Here is a 23,829-nt window from a genome sequence, read left to right as displayed (position 1 = left end):
TCCGACCAGCGCTCCATCGTGGTTAGCTTGAACCTTTGGATTTTACCTGGTCTAGCATGACCAGATAGCCTCGGTTGGCGCTTTATGCTTTTAAACAATTAAATTAAGCTCCAATAGTTTAACCAGGTGTGGTATTTTTACTGGTATACTGTTTGAAGTGTTGCACATATACTTTACACATTCCCTCTTAAATTAAGCCAGACTGCTCTGTGCCATAGCTACCAGAAGGTGAGCACAGATTCATTTAGGGTATAGCCAACAAGTGTCTGGAGCACAAAACAATTACAATAAGTACAGTCGCAACATAATTCAATGACAAGGACAACTTGTGCATTTATGACAATATTAGAATTTTAGAAAATGGCTAAGAAGATATCTTTAACAAGAGTGGTAGAGTAATGCCCAATGTAAAGAACATAGGAGCAGTACCCCTCAGATTGCTGGCCCTAACTACTAACTATTAGAGAAGATATGACAAAAGGTTGTTAAATAGACAAGTTAAATTAGACTACTGTTAATTGCTCTTCCCTTCATTACTCCCACTCACTGGCTGCTTGGGCCCATAATTTTTATAGGATTCAATAAAAAGTTGGCAGGACCCTTTGAAATAAAGCCCATTAAAGCTCAATTGTTGCCTACTGTCTCGTCCTGTCGGCTCACTTGGGATTTCCGGAAGCGTGTGAGGGTTTTCTTATTGAAACTGTGCACAATTAAGGCTCTTGTTCTCTGTATCAAGCCAACTCATTATTCCTGCAACTTAAGCCAATGGAATTCAGGAAATGCAGTCTGTATGTGCCAAGAAATTGGTTATGCAATATTCTAGGCTTGGGACATTGTATGTTTTATTAGTGTCCTTTGCTTCAAACGTTGCTTATGGAAAAATATACGCTGACCTGCAATGTGTTTTCTTTATTTTTTCTTAGACCTACATTGGAAACAAAATCGAAAATACTTTCTCAAAAAGCCTATCGCGACACAAGCGTGCAGGTAAAACTTTACTGGTTGTTGCTGGTATACCTTTTTTGGAATATTTAAATTTTCTCTTGATTTTTGTTTTCGGCTATGGGCATTTATAATTCAACATCAGACTAAACAATCCCAATGTAGAAACAGACATGTCACAACATTTTTAGGATGATAGAACTATCTTAATTGCTTCATGTGGTGAAATGACATTCTGTATTCTAGGCTCAGAGGCTAAGGCCGTTTGGCACATTGGAACCATAATCGAATGTGTTCATAAAGATATTTAGACATGGTTCATTAGGGTTGTTGAATGTTGGGCTCAATGGATGAATCCATGACAGATTTTTAGGAAATCTTCATAGGATACATTTGCATACAGTTAATCTAAGGGGGCCACATGTACGCTGTAATTATGCTGAACCTCTGGCATGGCTCCCATTTTCACAGATCAAGTTTGTCCTACATAATCTTGAGGTGAGTCATGTATTTTGCAAATAAGTATTGCTCTTTTATTAAGTTGCTAATTTTGAAATAATTGTTCAGATCAAGACTGTGAATGAAATTACTCACCAAGAAATGACAGACACATTTTGGGTTTATGTCAAGTGGGATAACCTGATGAGGAGAATAGTATGCTCTTGTTTTATATAAATATCATTGGGTGACTTGAACAGGTATTCACATTAGATGAGACAGCTCAAATTCACATCATGAACCAACATGATCTAAATACATAAGGTCAGCCATCCTACTCTCCCTCTGGTTTGATCCAGAGATGCCATTTACAAAACCATAGGAGGTGGCGGTGCCTGAAGCTGCTCGAGTTTTTTGCTTGAACATCAGGCACATTTCATCTTTTTCCCATTTGCGACCAGTAAAAGGGTTAGACCCAGGGGAACTAAGCACCTGAAGTTCCAGGGTGGACCACTGACAATGTAACCCTGATGGCATCGTAGACCCCTGTTTTAGGGATTCCAGTGGCTGAGACAACGAAACAATCAATCAAATGGCTGTTCCAAAAAATCAATACGGCTGACCAAGGTCCAGCACTTCTGTTCCAAAGTAAATGAAGTCCTTTTTTCTGTGCACACCCGTCCGGAGCTTGCCGCACTTTCGCTCCACTAACAATCAGGCAAAACGTGAGGGTAGTGACAGTGCACCAGGGATGAAGTCAAGGGAAACTGTGAATGTATTCAAAATATCCTTTATTCCATAAGTTAATTTCTTAAAATTTGCACCACAGCCAATGCGTTTCGTTCTTTCAAACTTCGTCAGGGCTTTGTATTACACGTGTATTAGATCATACAGCAAATCCTGGCATATATGAAAACAAACATTAAGTATAAACATCCATTTCCCCTCCTTCGATTAGGATTGGAGGTTTTGCTCAGTTCACCTCAACATATATATATGAGTGACCGTGCCGTCATGGTGGTCTCTTATCCTCCAGAGATATAATCATTGGGGTAGCAGTTCCCCCAGTATGCAGATAGCAATAATTTGTGCCAAAATAATAGCCCACCGTCCTGTATAACGCGGACACGACCCAAAAGCCGGTCATTCAAGCACAGTCCCTAATATATATATGTTGAGGTGAACTGACCAAAACCTCCAATTTAAATCGGAGGAGGGGAAATGGATATTTATACTCAACGTTTGTTTGCATATAATCAATCAAATGGCTTTTGAAAACCGCAACACTGTCACCCCAAGGAGTATCTGGGTGCTGTGTCTGCGTCGAAGAGCCAGTTGTTGAGTCCCTAAGCCAATCCGCCTTACTGGCAAAATCTAGTTGCATTGAATGCTGGTTCAGATATACATATATACATGCGCTCCAATGGCGTCCTTCTATTCAGTATTACAGCAGATGTCATGCAGCCCCTGCTGACAACACAAAAGGTGCTCTTGCAAAACTGTGTTGCTTTCTCTAGCACAATTAATTCAACAGGGCCCTTTATGTATTCTCACCGGTAAAATGTTCTGTCGATATCATTTATTGCTTCTCGAGTTGAAAGGCAACACAAAGCAGTGTGTAACAAGGCATTCTCCACTTAGGCATGGCTTGAAGAAGTGAAAACATTTCATATTCTTTTTCAAATGGTTTTCCCATGGTGATGGATTCGTATTCACAGATTTAAGGCAGTTACAAGCTTTATTTATAAATATATTACCTCCTAGAGGTTGACGGTAGATAGTTTTAGCTATGACCACATACACATACATATATATTTATGTATGGGTCCAATCCTGGTTCAGCAATATTCAAAACAGGCACCGACTCCATGGGTTTCAAGATCAAAGAAATTTATTTAGAAAACATCCAGACGCATGTTGGCGGACAAGTCCGCCTTGTTCACTACATCTATATTTATTTAAATATATACTAGTAGCCCGTCCCGACATTGTCCGGGTATGAATTGCTCCCGGCCAGTAGTATATTGTTTTGTAGGATTTTGTTTTGATAGCATTTCTTATCTGTGACAGGCCTGTGAAACACTCCGATTCACAGTGCACTGCTTATGCACTTAAGAGTGCGCTTTGAGTAGTGTGTGAACTTGAGTTTCCCTACTTTATTTTTCCTTGCAATAATATATAGCGTGAACTCGGCAACATGGCATGAGCACAATTTACATTACAGAAGAACACATTCATTTGTGGTAGGCACGGGGAGACAAAGCGATTTGCCTGGAATCACAGGATGTTGAGCTGATGCCGAGATTCGAACTTAGCTCCCCAGCTCTAAAGTTTGCAATTCTAGAACTTGTGGCGGGAGGTGTGTCTAAAAGTGTATGTCGGTGCTGGCCATCAATAAGAGAGACCTGTGCATTTTTCAAATGGGTGGTGAAAAAATATGAGTATGTTGCTGGAGATGTGGGCCGCCGTGCCACCAATGTACTTACCGGGGGGAGGGTAAACACCCATTATTCCGCAACTTTCTTTCCGCATACCATCACTCCGCATACTTTCATTACGAAAGTTCCATGACTCCGCACTGCCATTATAATGCAGGGCATTACATTTGATATGCTTTTACCACGCATACATTTACAAAGAAATTCGTTGTAAATGCATGAATGGTAAAAGCATGTTTTTTTTAATGTTTGGATATGGTAAGTAAGGTTATAGGGGTATATGTTTTGGGGTAATGAGGTATATGTTTTGGGGTGTTTGGGTATTTTAAGGGTTCAGGCGGGGATTAGCACACAATATGAGACATGGCATGAAGGGCGGAACGAACCACACGCCCCCAACATTTGTCACGCTCCCGGCACACGCCCACAGCACAACGCAGACACCCCCACAAGGGACTACTTTTCTTGCACGGTTCTATTACCTTTTAAATGTATATGGTGGGCGTCTGCATAGCCTATGTCCTTCTGCTGCAACTGCCCTTTCCAACGCTGTATTGGGTGTTGTGATTGGTGCTGTGGTTCCTGAGATTACCCGCCTCAAAGGTTTGGGCTCTCTCTTTATTATATTAGTATGGACAACAAGTAACATTACACCTACAACAAGCCAGAACTACTGGCTTTGTCAATGGCAGTTAGTTGCATAATACAAAAGAGAATTGAAAGATGTACTGCTTCTCTGTGCTTGTTTTAATAGGATCATGGTGTTTAAGGTGGCGTAATACCGAAGACTAAATTATCAGTTATGGAATCCATTGGCATTCTAAAACATAGAATTTATACTCCTTGTTTTCTTTGTCTACAAAGCTAAAAACTTATAAGGTCCCAAAAGCGAGACCGATTGCATTGCAAATGCTTGTTTTCCTGGTATTCTTAATCTACATATTATAAGTAGGAGCAAACTCTATGCATGCCTGCAGTGATATGCGAGCCAGATTTGAGCCAAATGCCGGGCTCGGGTTCAATTAAGGGTCCTCTTGGGGCCTCGAGCCCAAAAGAAGTTGAACTTTCTTGTAGGTTCTGCTTGCCACCCTGTCGCCATTGCTTTACCGTTGAGCACAAAGGTAAAACAGAGCATTAAAATTAGAGGCAAAAATGAGAGAATAATAATACCTATTTGGAGGATGATTTGTACAAAGTGAAACTAGAATATTACGGTTTCCCTGTTTAACCCAACATCATAGGATTTTTCACCCTCTCCTCCTTAGCCATCCTGCAGAGCATCGGGCATTCTGTATTGCTTCACTAAAAACCATTGACAAAGCCAATAGGTCCCAAGGGCGAGACCTATTGGCTTTGCCAGTGCTTGTTATTATTTCCTGTGAGCGTACTAAGTATAAATACATTTTTGTTAAAGACTTTGTTGAAATGGAAAAGCATTCTATGCATTCGTAATGGATTGGCAATATTTCCGTGTATTCTCTATCTGGCAACAAAAAAGGTTCAGTGTAAGAGAAACTATTCACCCTGAAACATGATTTAAAGTACTCAAAATGCAATGTATTGATGATGGTACAAAGTATCAAAGCAAATGAGAGATGTTGTTACGACTCTGTCTTCAGTGCGAGTCAGACTCGAGAAAATAAAATGTCACTCTGGGATATGTCCCCCTGTAACAGCATGAGACGACCGACACGCGTTATGAAAGGCTGAATGGATGACAAATGTAACAAGCATTTACAATGCAACGGTTTCGCCTTTGGAGAAGTTAGAGCTATTGGCATTGTAAATGACAACATTTTTATTTAGGTGTTGGTTTTGAAAACAGATAAATAAATGGCATTGTCATTTACATTGCCAATAGCTTAATCTCTCGCAAATGTGAGAACTATTGTACCCTACGGACGAGCTCAGCATACAGCAATTACTACCACACACACACACACACCCAGAGCCAGCCACACACACCCAGAGCCAGCCACACACACCCAGAGCCAGCCACACACACCCAGAGCCAGCCACACACCCAGAGCCCCCCACACACACACAACCAGAGCAGTCACATACACACACCCACTGGAGCAGTCACACACACACCCACTGGAGCAGTCACACACACACCCACTGGAGCAGTCACACACACACACACACACTGGAGCAGTCACACACACACACACACACACACACTGGAGCAGTCACACACACACACACACACACACACACCCACACACGCACACACACACACACACACACACACACATATATATTTCATATATACCTTGTGTGGTGTCCTTTCATTTGGTATTCAAGGGATTATTATTGGTAAAACAGCTGGCTTCACATGCTCTCTGAAGTTTTAGCCTAAGACTGCTTTGTCCATGCTACCACTAGGATAGCTGGTTTATAAGGTTAACTTTACAACCATCACCAGAAGGTTGTTTGGACTGATACAGGGTACCCACTAGAATAGTGGACATCATATACCAGGCCAACTTCTCACAAAGACAATCAAAAGGGGCTTGGCATTAAGGTGAAATGGCCTCAGTAGTTATAGAATTTAAAACCTACATCTAAGAAAGACTAGCATTTCATGAGTTCTGCATTTAGTTCCATTAAAGCATTACTAGGCAGAGAAACAGAATGCAGATCTCAAGTTCTATATCCTATTAAAAATGTGCAGCTCATTCAGCCAGAGTTTCTTTGTATTCTATCATGGTAACTCAAAATTACAAATACAGGAGAAAAATGAAAAAGACTACACAAACTTCAATGTGTTTCTATGAGGGGAAGCAGAAGATGATGAATTGAAGTCCATAGACATGTGAAGAGAATTATTTACATAGCGCACTGGGGGTCTAAAATAACATATTTGGGGCTCTTTTTCAAACTTGCATATATAGAATTGTAAAAATGTCGACTAGGTAACACCTTTCAGAATAAAACACCCCCTCTCACGTGCTATTGTAAGTTATGGGGTTTGGGCTGGGGATCCCAAGCATTGTACGATGGGCTCCACTCACACCGATTCACTTCTCATAGTCTGCTGTGAGGCGTAAACGAGGCAAGGAAGCACAGCAGGGACTATTAAAGGAAAGACACTTCTGTTCATGGTGTAATGGAAGGGATGGGGAAACGTCACTATACATATCCACTAATGTGCAGTTACTCGGCCCTCTGCCGATAACAGGGACATGCTCTTAAATTAGTAAAAAGTGCCGACTGCCCTTGAAAAAATGAGGCCATCTGGTCACCCTATCCCCTGCACATCAACAATGCCTGTCTCAGTGATTTCTACCGCCTCATCTCTATTTTGGACCTCTTTCCGTGCAGGTGCATACCTGTATCCTTCCTCTCTCATCACCATACTTTTATTTCTCGCCTCTCACTATGCTCGACTATTTCATAAATCTTCTTCCCCCACGCAAACTCACGTCTCCACTCTCTCCCATGTCTGTGCAGTCTTTTTTTTCTCCCCTGCCTTGTGTACGGAGGGAGGCCCGAGTCTTCTCCCCCCATCACTCCACTCCACCTCTCAGTGCAGGCCTGTTTCCTCTACTCACACTCCCTGCGCAACTCCGGGCCTCTTTTTCTTTTCTGTTTAGTCTCTGTGCGTGCACGTCTTGTCTTTAGTACCTTTTTATCTTCTCAGCGAATTCCTATCTCCTCATAACTCACGATCTCTGACCTTGTCTACCTACTGGGCCACCTCTTCTCTACACGCCTGGGTCCTCTCGTTTCACCCTCCTTTGGCATGCGTACTACACACCTCCCTATGTCTCCTTTTGTTTCATCCTCTTCCTCTCTGCAGTGTGCACGCACGCCTTTTATTTTGTATCTCTCTTCTCTGTGCATGCCTGCCTCCTTTACATTCACCCTCTCCTCCCCGAGCATGGCGGACTCTTCTTTCTCTTGTCCTCCACTGTGGTGGATGCCTGTCTCCTCTAGCCTTGTGCACATACATCTCCTGTGCCTCTCTCTCTCTCTCTCTCGCACTGTCTCTCTCTCTCCCCCCTTATCTCTCTCCCTTTCTCTCTCTGCCTGTCTCTTGTGCACCTCGTCTCCCTGCGCACCCCTCCCTTCCTTCGATCTGCTCTTGGCCCCCCTGCATCTCACCCCCCCCCCCCAGCATCTCTGTACGCTTCCGGTCTCCCATGCTTCCCCCATCTACCAATGCCCACCCCTCTCTGGACCCCAGGTTTGATCGCATACATTTTTACAGCTGCGCAGCGCCGCTAAAACAAGGATGAAAAGCGGCACAAAATGTTCCCTTTAATATTCATGTCAGGCAGCACAAGAACCAGAAAACTGCTTATTATTCCACGAGAACAAAGGCGATTTGGACGATTCCCTGTGAGACATAAAACAAAGGAGAGTAAAGGACGCAGAAATGTTCCCGAGCAAAAACTTGGATGGGGAAGGCGATCCCTAGAGTTGCAAATGGGGGTAATATGCACAATAAATACAACAAGCAACGGAGAGTGAAAGGGGAGGGGGAGCGGGAACGGGCACACAGGGAGGGGGGTGGAACAGACACAAGGACAGCGGGAGGGGGGCGGGAACGGGCACAGGACAGGGGGGGGCGGGAACCGGCACAGAACAAAATGCCTAAACTTACAAAGTGAAAACACATTTATAAACAAAATACTCCTTACCTGATCGCTTCGTGGGAACTCGAATCTTGAACTAACTCCAACAACAGACGCATGTAAAATGAAGAGAAAAGGGCGACTCGAAAAAAAAAAAATAACACCCACCCACCGCCGCGATGACGAACAGAAGTGGATGGAGAGGGAAAAAATTGCGGAAACGCCCCCGAATCTGGTCCGGCCTTGACGGACATATCCGGCTCGCAATGGCTAGCCTCCATTTATGGAGCTAGCCAATGGGAGCCGGGGGACGTTCCTGAAGTCCTTATTGGAATCAATGGATTTCGCCTGCGCTGAAAAGCTGCGCAGAGCGCAGCCTTCGGCAGGCGAAACCCAAAAATAGGTGGTTTTAGATGGAGCTCGAGAAGACTACTTTGAGACAAAGTGGCAAAAGACACAATGGAAACCTTTTTGCAGTTAATATTGCCCCTTCTTTTAGGTAGCTGCCTTCAGTTAAGATGGAATGCCCCTCGGAACGGAGTAGCAAGATTCCAAAATGCATGATAGGTGAAGATTAGTTGTGTCAAGAAGACTGGCAATGTTGCCTTGAAGAGGTTTGGAAGAGCGGGCCTGGTTAAGCATGCATATGAAATGTATTCATGGTAATACATGAGTATCACCAGGGTTAAACAGAGTGCTCCCCTTAAAGTTTCAGGTTACGCCTGGCAGAATACTGGCCTGGCAGTGACCTAGTGTCTTGGCACCCTGGCACTTATGCGCGCACCCCTCGGCATGTTACACAGCCCCTCTCGTACACATACCTAGGGTGTCGGGCTACTAAAACTTAAAGGTTGTTGACACAAAGGTGTCAACAATATAATGCACTGGGGCTGATGTGAGGCATTATCACCACCCCGCCCGTTCTCAGAGCTGCGGCACGGGGTACCACAGCCAAGAGGGTCCGTGGGATACGGCGCCGGCCACAAAAACCCTTGCAGTGCAGGACCACAGTGCCACGGGAACTGTGCGAGCAGAGGTGGTGCAGGGAACGAATAAAGGACAGCTTGTTTGGTCCAAATTAACGGCGACATACCTGTCCTGGAAAGTAAGGGACTCCAGAGGGTCGCGGCAGGACCCACGTGACCCGTAGATGCTGGGCTTACATATTTTTCCATTTAAACGAACAGTGGGATCCACCGGGGGAAACAATAAATGAATGTCAGCTAATTGTGCGCGGGTTGCAGAAAGGAAAGACGCACAAAGGGATCCCTCCTTCGAGCCTACCAATTAACAAAATGTTTAGCCTGCAGGGGCGTGGAGGGGAATTCCTCTGAAGTGACAACAATTAAGAAACAACAAGCATTTGCAATGCAACAGGTCTCGCCTTTTTTTGAGAGTTACAGCTATTGCTGCTGTAATGGATTTTTTTTATTTACTTATGTGAGGCAGAGTGCATACGTGCAAAAGTGATAGAAAGCGAGAGATGGTATCTAAAGGAGCACTACTTATTTTGGTATATAAGTGAGAGGACGAGTGAAGAAAGAAAGAGAGTGAAAGAGAGTTAGAGAAAGTTAGAGGGAGTGTTTAGAGGTAGGTTGTTAAAGTTGGAGAGAGAATTGTGTGCTACAGTGAAGTGAGAGAAATGGATCGTGTGGTTGTGGGCAAATCACCTAATCTTTCTGTGCATATCAAAAATCTATGTGACCTTGTGTAATGTAACTGGTTCTTATTTTTTCTATGACTGCACTGTAGCTGGGGGGATGATTGTCAGCCTCTTCTATAGCGCTTGTGCAGCATGCATGCAGACACCGACTCCTCAATGACTATCAACATTATGTTTATTATGCATACATTGAAATAGCCTGTTGTGAAGTAACTTTACACCACATGTCTGTGTGAGAGGAACGGAAGAGGTCTACTGCTTCAGCTGCGAGTTAAAAATTGAAATTCTGATCATAGCTGACTGTAACAAGACATCGTCAAACCAGTAGAAAGATGCAAATATCCAACAGTTATAACTTTTTAGCTTGGTGAACTAAGCACTAAGTTCCCGCCATTTGAAAATTTATAGAAAATAAATATGGTGTGGCCGTATAAAAACTTCAATACAGATGCGCAAGCGATAAAAATAAACACCTCACAAGCGGGTCAGTTATAAGAACTGTGTCATCATTACGAAGTCCACCTAAAACGTTTAATCAGCAGGTCATTAAATAAGGACTGACAGGGCAAATAGGGGACCACCTAGACAAAAGTCCGGGTCCCTGTGACCCCGTCAAACACTCAGCAATACGAGCGTAACAAAAGCAAGTTTAACTACATATAAATCAAATTAAAGGCATGATATAGAACAGATGTTGATATGCATTCCCATTATTTGAAACCAATACGTAGTCAAGTCAATTAAGAGAAAGAGAGCATTAAAAGGACAGGACGCTCATAAAACAGACTTAAAGAGTTTCCATATTTACGCGCCAGCGTCTTACTCGTATCTGATTCCGGCATCACGTTTACAAAGAATTCAATTGAATTGAAACCCTTAGCGTTTCAAGAACGACCCGCCCGGAAATAGAAACCAAAGGAAATGATGGACGGAGCGTTGACAATACAAGCACTCGCCCCCAGTCAACTGATCTGGGTTTAATACATCACCGTTCTTTAGCCCACTCTGCCACCCCAGTTCAGACATGGACATATGCAAATCAGTCTGACCCTGTGCCAGGGCAGGTCCTAGAACTCCTGGGGCCCCAGGCGAAAGAGAAGATGTGAGGCCCCTCTAATTTGCATGTATCTTCCAGTCGCAGCCGGCATGACTCGCGGGTGGAGGGTCTCGCGGGAGTTCGGAAGGGGGGGAACAGGAAGCAGGCAGCCTCCCTCCCCTCCCCTAAGCCAATCATAATGCTTCAATCGCAGCGTTGTGATTTATCAGGACGCCAACCAGCCAGATGCCTGTAGGGAGGCCATTTTCCCCATGTAGGCTGCATTTCAGCATACATAGAGATAGGCAAGAGTGCGCAAGACTGGTTTGGTCAAACAGTCAGCGCCCTTAGCAGTTGGCAAGGCAATCCTCCCCTGCCCTAAAACAGACCCGCCCACCCCAAAGAAACACTTCTGCTTTCTCGCAGTGCTAGAAGCAGAAACATAAAATGGCCAAATGCAAATCAGTCTGACCCTCTGCCTCGTGGGAACAGTCCAGCCCGAACTGCCAAGCTATGTCTTCCCTGGACCGGAAACAAGCTACCGAGGACCAGTTTCTGGCATTTCAGCCATGTCTGAACTGGGGTGGCAGAGTGGGCTAAAGAACGGTGATGGATTAAACCCAGATCAGTTGACTGGGGGTGAGTGCTTGTATTGTCAACGCTCCGTCCATCATTTCCTTTGGTTTTTCTTCACCCAGAAATAGAGGCTGTAAAGCCAAAGACAAACACTTACACTTCCGTTCTCCAAGTATAGCGTGTCACGGACAATATTGAATGTGCAAACTTTAGCAACGAGTAAGCAACATATGAGCAACGTTTGTATCCGTGGACAAAAAGAAAAACATGAAGATTCTTTTTCAGTACTTTATTCACCAAAAACGGGACGTATATATCCTCCAATACTTCTTAAACTTACAAAAAATATAGATACATACCAAGGTATCTATTGCGCTATTCTGCGCACTGTAGCCAAAAGTCAATACTCTATAAAGTCATGTAAGCCATACACGATTGTTCATACCATCAGGGTACTCAGTCCTCAGCGAACTACGTCCATCATAAAAACATTAACAACAAACAAAATTCCGTGTGGGCTGTGAAATTGCGTAGAATTTCCTTTTCTGAAGCAAGGGAGGAGTGGTGCAATACATGTACTTTCTGTTTCTATTCCAGCACAAAGGCAGTGGTGAAAGTGCAGTGGGTTGGAGTTTGTCACTGGAGTAATCTTCACACGCTGCTCTCCTGTTCCATGTTCCAACAACAGGAGCAAAAACCCGTCAACCGTGTTGGGATTGGGGTATAATGTGATGAGAACACATGGTATCCCAACTGGTATTATTCAAAGGCAATTAGTGAGGATATGAGTACAACATTATCCACAAGGAAGCAAGGAGACTCCATATGATTATCGCATGTGCTCATGGCATCATTTAGATAAACATTTGGGAAAGAGGCAAAGAAAGACAATTAGCAGTTGTGACAGCACTGCAATAAAGAAATAATACAATTGAAAACAACCCAAATTGCACGTGGTGCTCTAGGTGTGTGAGTGAAAACCAATGTAGCGCCGCAGGTGACAATGTGATCAGCGTGGGTGCCTCAAAGTGACTGGTGCATAAATATACAATGAGTAATTAGCACAATGTGGTTGAAGGTAACTTCAGGAGTTTGTTTCTACTTCAGTTCAGTGTGCTGTTTGTGAACCACTTTGTGTGACGAGCCTATGATCGTGCTGGTAGGTCTACGACGTTCGATCCACAATAATCGGGATCATCATCAGGACTGGGTTGGAGGTAACGGGTATTAGTCGCCGTGGTCCGGAACTTCATGAGTTGTAACATAGGATCAGTATCAGTGAGGAATCTGCTGATGTGGGGAGCTGAGTCCATGGAATTATAGAGGACGAGGTTGTCAGGGGCTGCGGATCAAAAAAACGCGCATCACGAGGGGGCCCAGGAAGGACAAAATCCTTGGAACCGATCCGGCAGTGATCGGTGTGGAGAGACAGGATCTCTGTCAAGCATGGAGCTTGTGTGTAGCTCGAGCAGGGCTGATCCTAGGATCCTGTTCCAAGCGCCACAAACGCCTCCTCCATTGTCCTCTCAATGCAGGATGCCACTGTGCTCTTCCCTCCGCTGCCTGCATGATCAGTACCACACAAGGGGCAGTCTGCCTGGTGATATTTCAGTAGCGGAAAGGCCTAAATGAAATCAAGGCATTTATTCAACACTCGAAACTTGACTGTTGGAGGTACCCGTACGAAACCTATGTGTGGCTTAATGGCTAGAGCGACCGACTGTTGAACTGAGGACCCAGGCTCGAATCTGACTGGAGACTTAAACAACCCGGCATTCTGGGCACATCACTTAATGTGTGTGTCTGTCTGGAATGCAAGTGGTTCTCATGTAAAGCGCTCTGATACCTGCTGGTTGAGTTCGCGCTTTATAAAACAGGCAAACAACATCCTTTACCATGCACCAAAAAATTTCCGCAGTTAGTGACTGGTACGGCATTCAGTAAAATGTTGGCTAAAGTCGATGATTAAATGTCCTGTAGCGCCACCAAGTGTTATGAGAGCAGAACTTCTACCTTTCAAAGGAACAAAAATACGTGTCACACCAGAGATTGTCTATACCAATACAACATCTTCACTAAAAGTTGAGTGTGCGCGCATGAGCTAGAAGCAAGGGGGAAGAGGGGGGCCTGCGTGATTTACTTTTGGGAGCGATAATTGCTACCATATGGCGGCGCTCCTTCCCACAAGTAAATCGCCTCATGTGCACGCGTTTCCATTGAAGGCAATGGAACGCGTGCGCGTGTTTGGCTGAAAAGCCATGGCGATTGGAAAAGGTCTTTTTGCCTATGCAGCGCATGCACGCTGCGTAGGCGAGACCTACAAAATGGCAGTGTCAACCACATTTCAGGGCAAGTGCCCATTGCACCCACTACTACAGTTTCTCTGTTAATTTCCTTTGCCATCCTTCCTCATTTTACTAATATTTGCCACATAGCTTCACACTTGAATTTGTTTACATACCTGGGCTAGAGCCCCAATCAGACCACTTCATCTCTACCCCAACATTTGGTAACCTCATTTGATGTTGTCAAATAATTTGCGATTTTTGACTTGACAGGGTTTATTTTATATTTGTTTTATATGCAGTTGGTGCTCCTAAATGCTGCATTGCGCTCATCTTTTTGTTCCCTCTGCCCACCTACAGACAAGAATTAAATTTCACATCAAAGTTCAGGCCATTTGGAGCCTTGCAGTGTAGTGTCAGAATATATCTTGTTTCAAGTTCACGCAGTTTTCTAGTGTGGTTTCCCTCTCTTCTATCAGCTGGTACTGCGTCTATGACAAAATACCAGACTTGTGTTTGATCTTTCCCATGCACCACGTCACAGTGCCTGGCCATTGGGTATGACTGATCGCCATTCACTATGGCTCTCATGTGCTGCAGGCTTATTTTGTGGACTTGTAGCGTGGTACTACCCACATATTGTAGTCCACATGTGCAAATCAGCCGTATACTGCAAAGGCAGTTATACAGTTATAGGATCCTATAATCTTTTTAATCTTTCTTCCAAATGGAGTCGAGAAGGAGATAGTGTCCTGGCCTATACTACACGCTCGGCAGCGACTTCACTTTCTGAAGCCTGGATGTGGTATCAACCAGCTTTCTCCCCGTTCAATTTCTGGGCTAGTTTTTACAATTGCGTCCCTTGAAGATGGTGCTCTTCTGTAAGTGACACACAGAACCTACTTTGGCACTACTTGTTGGAAAATGTCATGCAGCTTGGTCAAATGGCACCAAAGTTATAAACAAGTCCAAAAACGTGTTTCCTATGGAAACTAGGTCCTAACTATCACTACCTCCTGGCAAGCGACAGTAGGTAATAGATAGATAGATAGATAGATAGATAGATAGATAGATAGATAGACAAACAGACAGACATATCCACATGGACTCTCAATCAACCTTTTTTATTCCTCACAATAACCAAGGGAAATAACCAAAATGATGGGTCATTAGGTTCTATGACCCCATCATCGCACATTTTCCTGAGAATTACCGCCAAATCTTCACAGACCCTAAAAGGCACATTCCTTAGCATGTGCTTAACTGGGGAAGCACCACACTGTGGTTTAAGCTTGTGTTTGAACCCTGTGATCCTAACTAATTTGTTACTGAACACCGCCTTGTACGTTGCAGCCCATTCATTATTGGTATCTGGAACTGGCTCATTTGGTCCGCCATCCGTAACCATAGATAATTGTACCTTCCTTCCTGGCCTCAACTTAAGGCAGAATAAACCTTCATAGTACCAACCTAAAATGTTCATCCCCTTCTTGAACACATACACCTTGCCAAAAAATGTTCTTTCCTTAAACTTCATGTGACATTCAAAATTACCTGTCAGTTAAATCCTTCTTCCATCATATGTCACAGGGTTTCTGTCCGGTGGCAACAGTTTTTTCTACCACCCCACGTTTGATGACATAACTCATCAGTGATCATAGTCCTTCTTGCTCCAGAATCAATCAATACATTTCACACCTTCCTGTCAACTATGATGTTGTAATTGGGTCTACACAATTCCCCCCACCACCCTGCACCATCAGTACTACATCTTTTCCTCCGCTGAACTCTTAGTCAGAACTCTCACTACCTTTTCCATTGGGGGCTGAGTTCACTTTATTCTTCTGAGATTGGCTCACTTTAGCAAACTGTCCTACCTACCCGCATGCTTTACACTTCACATTTTTTGTCATTGCAAGAACAAGCATTAGACAAATGACTAAAATAACTGCAGCTAAAGCAAGTTATTTTTTGATTGAAAAGCCCTTCTTTCACATTTTCCTTTTTGGCAAACTTGTTGAACTGCCCTTTTGGTTTTGGGTTTCCAAATTCTTTAGCAACAGCAACATCATTCTGTTCCTTACATGTCAGTTCCTTATGCAACTTACGGGATAATTCTATACTCTTTACTATGAGTATAGTTTCTATCAGCGTAGGATTCTTCAAATGTATTAACTTTTCCTGAACCTTTAAATCCCACCAACGCACAACTGTCTGATCCCGGATAAGCTGTGAAGTGAATTCTCGAATTCACGTTCAACTGCAAGCATGCACAATGCTTATACATAGTAATCTATGGATTGATCTTGGGTCTTTTCCATACAATAAAACGTATGCATGTTTACTATCAGGTTGGGTTGGACATCAAACTGCTGTTCAAGTTTGCACATAGCTGATTGATATTAATCGTTATCTTCCTCCTCTTCAACTATCTTGTATGGTGGTAAGTGTTCATATATTGAGTGACCTTCAAAACCCAGACTATGTTGTAAGAGAAACCTTTTCCTCTCGGGACAATACCTATTGTCTCCGATAGGTCCAACATATTTAGTGAAAGCTCTATACCAATTTCTCCATGAAATGGGTGGTTCACCCAGTGACTGGAGACAAGGAGGTAGGACATTGATGCTCTTCATGTTCATGTAAATACCGTAGTTGTGGTGAAGAGAAACGTTTCCACTCACTCAAACATACATAATCATATTCTTACTTTTACAAATATTTGTAACATACATATAGTTGAATGAGACCCCCCAAAAACAACCAAATTGTAAATGACCAACGTGACGTTACTGTGTGTTCGTATAGCACACACCACTAGCTGACAGTGACTGTTTCACTTAACACACTTAAACCAAATGGAATAGGCTTAAAATAACTGTGAAGGCTGACACATGACTGGCAAAACCTAAAAAATACAGATGGTACACAGCACCAATGTGTGCATATCACAAGTGACCACAGTACCTTCTTTGCTATATGATGTGTGCATTTTTACAGTGGTAGGAAAACTGGTAATAAGCCTAAAATATGGGTGCATATCACAACTATTTCCAATTGTCACAGGAATGCAGACCGCTCTCACAGAAACTTGGGACATGCCTGATTGCGTGCATATCACATCTGTCGGCGATGATATTGCGCATCCACTTCACGATACCGTGATGTGTGTAGATCACAGTTACAAATACCCCAAACCAAGATGACCTACGATGTGCGTCTTACCCTCCTGGACATAACCATACAGCGTTGCTTCCAGACATATGCCGTGCCCGTGGATGCCGGTGTCGACACGTGCTGGCTGAAAACGCAGCTGGCTCGCACCATGGCAAAACATTGACCATGAGCTGGACAGAGCGCCTGGTTCAGGGAAATGCAAACTGTTCACGGGCCCGAATGGAGAAAACGGCTCCCAGGTGCAGCACACAGACGGGTAGGCCTCTCGAGCTGCCCTAACAGTTCATCTGCACTGCACTAAAATTTTCTGGACATACAGGACATCGGGCTCAGTTTTGACAATAGCCCATGCACATACCGGCACTTTGTACGAACAGTAAGGAATATACATCAACACTGGCCTGAAAGTTCTCCTGAAGAAGGTCCTCGACTTCTTCTGTGACAGCTCCCAGCAATGCTTATATTGATCATGTTGTTGTAGATGCAGCAGATACGCAGGTTCTTGAAAGTGGCCACCTGGTTGCCAACTTTATGGTAATGAAAGAATGATACAACAAACGGAATAGATAGAACATGTTGTTTATTGGCCACAGTCTCAGCAAGCTCCAGTGTCGACCTCAAGTCTCCAACTGATTAAGATAGAACCTTCCCTTGATTATCTGTCACCCTGCATTGCACACCCTCTAGCAATGGAACACAGAACGTGGAAGACGCATCACCACAGAATGTCGTGAACAGTCTAACTGTGTTTTTTTCTCAATATTTCCCCTTTAAAATGTTGTCAGTATCGCCTAGCATCATTTTCAATTAAGTCCATGATATGACTCTTCCCAAAATACAATTCTTCCTGTGATGTGCCACTCACGTGGGGCACATGTAGTGTTTTTGCAACCAAACAAGGCTGAATATATTTCAGGAGATTGTGAAGGTTTCCCTTTTAGGTATTTAACGGCTGGGTCAGAAATCCCAAGAATTTGGAAATTGGCGGGCTTGGAAAAGCATAAACCCGTCTTCTATCAGCCTATTGGAAAAGCAGTCAAGATACAGGACTCTGAGCTTTCTTAACAAATTAGTATTTACAGTCTTACCGACAACAGGTAGAAATAAAGACCTCCAGTTTGCCTAATATATTTTGCATTCATGTAGTGTTCTATGATTACTACCTTGTCACTGGTTTCTGAAGATGTACACTCTTTACACACCTGCTGAGTGGATGAGAGTTCTCATTTTCTGCAGCTTACATGGTCTCTAACAATCCATTTTCTTCTTTCATTGCACTTGCTGATACAAGGTGAGGATCAGGGTCACAGAGTGAATCATAATCTAACAAGGATGCATCAGCAAGTCAGACAGAATAATGTTCACTGAGTAAATATTTTCCCTCATTCGTCGTTCTCTAAAGGCATCTTTCTTGTAATTAGTAACAAATACTATGCTATGACAATGGGGTTTGGCATGCCTCCGTGGTCTTGTTGGTTTATCATATGTTAAACATCTCATTGAGAATTTAATAAGGAATTCTTAGTCTGTCGGTGGCCCTGCTGAGAATGGGCCAGTAATAGCTAATATGGAAAATGTACTCGCTACAAGGGGAAGGGAATGTGGGAGGATGTACCAGGGAGTGCCTGTGACCTAGAAGTAAGGACTAAACTGCAGCTGAAGCTGAAAAATCTGAAAAAGCCCTACAGGTAGGAATTGGCTAAGAGGTGGGACAAGAACAGGGTCAGATCTGAAGGCTGGACTGAACTGGAATCTTGAACCTCACGACAAATAAGGTCGTACCTGCAGTGGGAAGAAAAAAGGAGAATAAACTGATAAACAAAAAAAACTTTGTATTATAATGGATAGGTAATTAAATGAATAATGCAGTAGCAGAAGCAATAGAAAGTAGAATTCATGAAAAAGGTATGCTTTATGAAAAATTATCTCTATCAACTAAAATCTATCATGATAAATCATGTAGCAGTTAATCACTGAGTCTCAGGAGACACTCAGCTCTTCTAGTAGAAGAAGAGCATATAGAAAGTGCAAAATAACTGTTTATCACATTAACAATATAAGTGAACCCGACCTGGGCAGGAGGAACAGGTACCTTGAGCTCTGCCTGAAGAGAAAAGGCTGCACTGGGAAACAAGGAAACAAGAACTGAGAAACTGAAGCTAAGTAAAATTCTGAGATGGGTGAAAGTCTGCAAAGGGTGCAGGTTTATATATCTGTAAGTTTAAGAAAATGATAGGAAAAATAGGCCTATCCCCCTTCAATACTAGAAGAAGGTAAGACAAACATGGCGTAGATTGCATCATTGTGGTACACTGAAAATCAGAAATTCTGTGAAAAATGGTGGAAGGTTTGCTGTGCATCAGGGAGTTTTGTGTAGTAAACAGGACTGAGTCAGGGCCCAGCAGCATCACCTGGTGGCAGGTCAGAACTTTGGCTCAATGTTAGGCAACATCTGCTTACAAAAGACATTATTAACTAGAGAATCATTAGAAAGTTACTTCAGGAAAGACCCACAGAACCCTTTCTGTAATTGCCACTATACCAATTTCCACCATGGAACAATGTTTAGAGTCATTGGCGCCTGTCTCAAAGATGTCTCAGGAGAAAGCATTTCTGATTTTGCTGTAATTAGGATTGAGAAGAGTGAACACAATATTATATGTTTTTTGCTTTAATGGTTGTTTATCTTAGTGAGTATTACCGATTTCCACAGAAAACCTGTTTGGCCAAATGTTGCTCAACTTATAAAATTACATCTTTTTACAGTTCCCGCACCTCAAGAATACACTATTGATATAGAGGTGACTCTTGTGAATGCAAGCTTCTTAAATGATTTCCGAACATTTCTAAAGGACCTGCCACTACCAATTGAGGCAACCATCAATGCAACACATTTAAATATCACAAGCCTTGAGGTGACCGCAGGTAAGTGTCTAAATAATGTCTTTCCACTTCATGGAAATATTCAATTTGGAATAAATTGTGTGTTTTCCACACCTGTGCATGAATAGCAGAGCAGAGTCATGTGTTGAGGAAATTACTGTCTTGAATTTATTAGGCCAAGTGAAGTCAAATTGAAACCTAGATCTGACGCTATCACCTATCCACAGGTGCATCATTCACATGCTCTATCCCTAACTCCATGCTCTGGAGAATATCTCATACCCCCTATGTCAGCCAGTTATTGGGCTATGTCAGGTGGATTGTGGCTTGGTTGGCCAGCCAATAGAGAAGACTGTTGTCTCATTTCATAGAGCTAGAGCCTAAATTAGCTAACCCCCTGATGCGGAAGGAGGTACTGATTGGGAAAGGATGCTTTAAATCTTGACCATTACCCCCACAAGACCACTCCTGTTTTTGTGCTTACCTTCACTCTCGACCACAGTATCCAATATGTCTCCTGTCAATGACCGTAATACAGGACTTGTAACTATGATGAATTAGTCTTTGACAGCCAGTGGTTGAGGTCAGTACTTTAAATATTCTGTGTAAATAACTGCTAATTAAGAAATAAAAGGCTGGTTACATTTCTTAAATCGAATGGGTAATGTAATGTAATGTTATGTAATGTATGTGTCTTGTAAAGCGCACTGCTGCCCTGAGGCGTCGTGGCACTGTAGACCGCTGGGGAACCCATCCTGGCTATCCCTGTGAGATGTTCCCTACTGGGTATCTCCAAGGTGAAACCAGGCATCCCCGATGAATGGTATGGTTTGGCGTATGGTATGGCTTGCGCTCTTCATTTGGAGATTGAGTTCTGCACAATAGGGGCTGTTTCATCACCTGATAAACCCCAACAGAGAAAATCCAGCTATAGAAGAATCCTGAATTAATTTAGCTCTCTTGGGAACATGTAAAAGGGACCATCTATCTCGAAAAACATAAGGATGATTCTCAGGGTTATCTAACCAGATATTGATAGAGCCACATGTCGTATGAAAGCTATATTTGCAGGCTCGGCTTCCCAAGTATCTGGGACCGATTTGATGATTATGGCACAGGATTTAAAAATATTATCACTCTCTTTTCGTGTCAAAAATTGAGGAGGGCATCTTGGTATCTACCAGTAGAAAGTCCTGAACCAGAACCCATATGTCTGTATATAATTCTAGCCACAAGACCATTCTTGACACAATCATATTTACTTAATAGTTGTACTACAAAGGAGAGTAATGGTGACATGATGAGCTCCACGGTTACATGTTAGAGAAAGTGCTAAAAAGATGGACCTAATGGGAAAAATTCAAGTAATTCAAAGAGAATCAAGCTTTGCCCATCATCAGGCAAGAGAGGTCCACCAATAAACTCTAGCGAACTTTCTTCATTGCTTTACTGTTGAGAACATCTTTAACAGAGAAAATAACTTTTATAGTGCAAAATCAGTCAAAGCAAACAGATTAGTGGAACTGGAAGCTGGTGGTCTACATAGACAATTTCAAATCCATGTTTTTCTTAGTAGAATGAGAGAGAAAAAAGCCTCTCTTCCTATTTTAGACCAGAGCGGAGTCGAGAGGGAAGATCAATGGTAAGCGGCTGAGTTGACACCTAGATATAATATCCCTCATGCCCATAAGCATAACATGACTAGAATACATGACTTGACCACAAATGATGAAGATGCTTTGTATAATTTATTTGACTTGTTAAGGTCATGATTTTCAGGAGTTTAGGTATGTATGTGCATTCAGAACATAGTGGTGTCACCTGGAGAGAAGGGCGTTGTTACTGGGGACTATATTGAGTAAAGAGAGGAAGCCAGGGATAAATACAAAAAGAACAAGGAAAATGTGTCCTCTTAAAAAAAAAAAACACGTGTCAAGTAAAATGCTTGCTTTCACTCTCAAGACAATAAGAAGATGACAACGTTATGAACGATCTGCTGAACCAGAGAAGAGGGAGACTGCATTAAAACATCTAATGGATACCAGTGAAGGCATTATTCTGTGCCAGCAGATGGATATTCTCTCTGGATTGCAATGGCTGTAGAAACCAGCCCGGGTGAGAATATCACTTACATGGGAGATTGCATTTCCGATTAACAAGGATTTAGATTGTTATCGTTAGGAGACATACAAGTGATTCATGGCAAGAGGATCTGTCTTTAAGTTAGAGAATGGACCTTGCCATTCCTTGGTTGTGGCCAGTTTTAATGGTCGAAATGTATACAGCACCTCACAATATCCTGGCTGACTACTATAAATGTAATTTTCTGTCTTTGCTGGTTATTGAATTAACATTTTTAAATGGTGGATTGTTGTGCAAAGGGCTGCAGTCTACCCACACCTGAAACCAATCTTTCTATATCTCAGCTATAAAAAACATCCTTTAAACGAATGGGTTTCATCTAAAATACCAAGAGGAACCTAGGTACATATTTTATTCGTCTCTCTATTATCCACACTCATGCTTTGATTATTTAAAAAATAAGATCCCAGTAGCGAAGTGGTCCAAATATCTCAACGACACATCACTGAGGTTTCTTTCAATGTTGATGATAATAATTAAGTATAATTGTAAAGGTGGGGTATGCAATTACTCCACGGACATGCACAAATAAAATCACTGCATGATACTCCATGCAGGAAATGTGTTGTTCCAAATATTTGCCTGTCTATTCTAATCTAATCTAATCTAAGCTGATGAATGCACAGTGAGGGACAATTTTAAAGTGTAATACCCAGAACATGCTCAGTAAGTCAGGACAAGTGCAACAGCCGAGGAGCAGAGAGGATCACTGAAGAACTAAATTATAGACTACCAGATGGAGTTTATAAGTATACTTTAGAGTTGAGACCACGAGCCTAAAGTATTAAGAACTCTCAAAATGCTATGGATTACTTCAGTGGCGTAACGAAATTTGAAGGGGCCCCCTGTAATGTACATGCAGGGGGCCCTCACACTCCGGAGGTCTCAGGCCAGGGTCCTGTCTCTACCCGAGGGGGGCCCTCCGGAGCTCGGGCCCCCCTGCACCGCGGGGGCCTTTGTTACGCCACTGGATAATTGATTACATTACAAACCAAGGAAAATCAGATAAATGACAAGGAGAGTTATCGGATAATAATTATATACAGACTTTCATAGGTTTTTTATCCAAGCTGTACAAGTCTCATAGTATTGATCAGCAGAGCTTTCTGGATATACATTCTAGCACTTTAAAACTTTGTGAGTTAACTTAGACCTTAATGGTCAAGGTCAGAACAGGAATTCCATCAGTTTTATAAAGAGTTGAGTGATATAGGTTGCCCTGCTGCTGGTCTTACATCATCGTCTGAAAAAATAAATATAGCACTTACACATATATGGCGAAATAATTTTATTCCAAAATGATATCACAGTAGATCTATTCACTTCATAGGCTTTCATTACGAGTGTCCAGTTAATTGGAGTGAGCTTTCTTAATACTGCTGCAGAGACTAGTTTCCGTGGTGTTATTTCCCCACTGATATCAATGGTCAATTCACCCAAAATAACTTTGGGCCCAATTAGGATGAGGGTCGGACTTTTGTCTGCCCGCCACCCTATCGTAGACGGGACAACCCAACAGACTGTTGGAGGTCCCGCACTTGTCATCACGATGCGACCGCCACCACGGCGGTTGCAATGCCTCTTTTTTGCATTGCCGCAATGCAAAAAAGGGGATGCTTTACACATCCCTGCACTACGTGGCAGACACTATGCAGTGCCCACAGCT

At 42.8% G+C, this 23,829-nt stretch overlaps 1 protein-coding gene across 1 annotated transcript in view; it reads left to right on the top strand.

The window, feature by feature from the left end:
* The window catches only part of LOC147707022 (adhesion G protein-coupled receptor F5-like), a 580,791-nt gene that overhangs the window by 181,304 nt on the left and 375,658 nt on the right, over window positions 1-23,829 (top strand). The window contains exons 3-4 of the mRNA XM_086926246.1: window positions 924-987; window positions 19,905-20,063. Coding sequence (XP_086782372.1) covers window positions 924-987; window positions 19,905-20,063 — 223 coding nt within the window. The remainder of the gene's footprint in view (window positions 1-923; window positions 988-19,904; window positions 20,064-23,829) is intronic.

This window comes from Lissotriton vulgaris, chromosome 6 (genome assembly GCF_964263255.1).
Source record: "Lissotriton vulgaris chromosome 6, aLisVul1.2, whole genome shotgun sequence".
Taxonomy (NCBI): domain Eukaryota; kingdom Metazoa; phylum Chordata; class Amphibia; order Caudata; family Salamandridae; genus Lissotriton; species Lissotriton vulgaris.
Note: the sequence above shows the minus strand (reverse complement) of the source record. Positions and strands in the feature narration are given on the sequence as shown.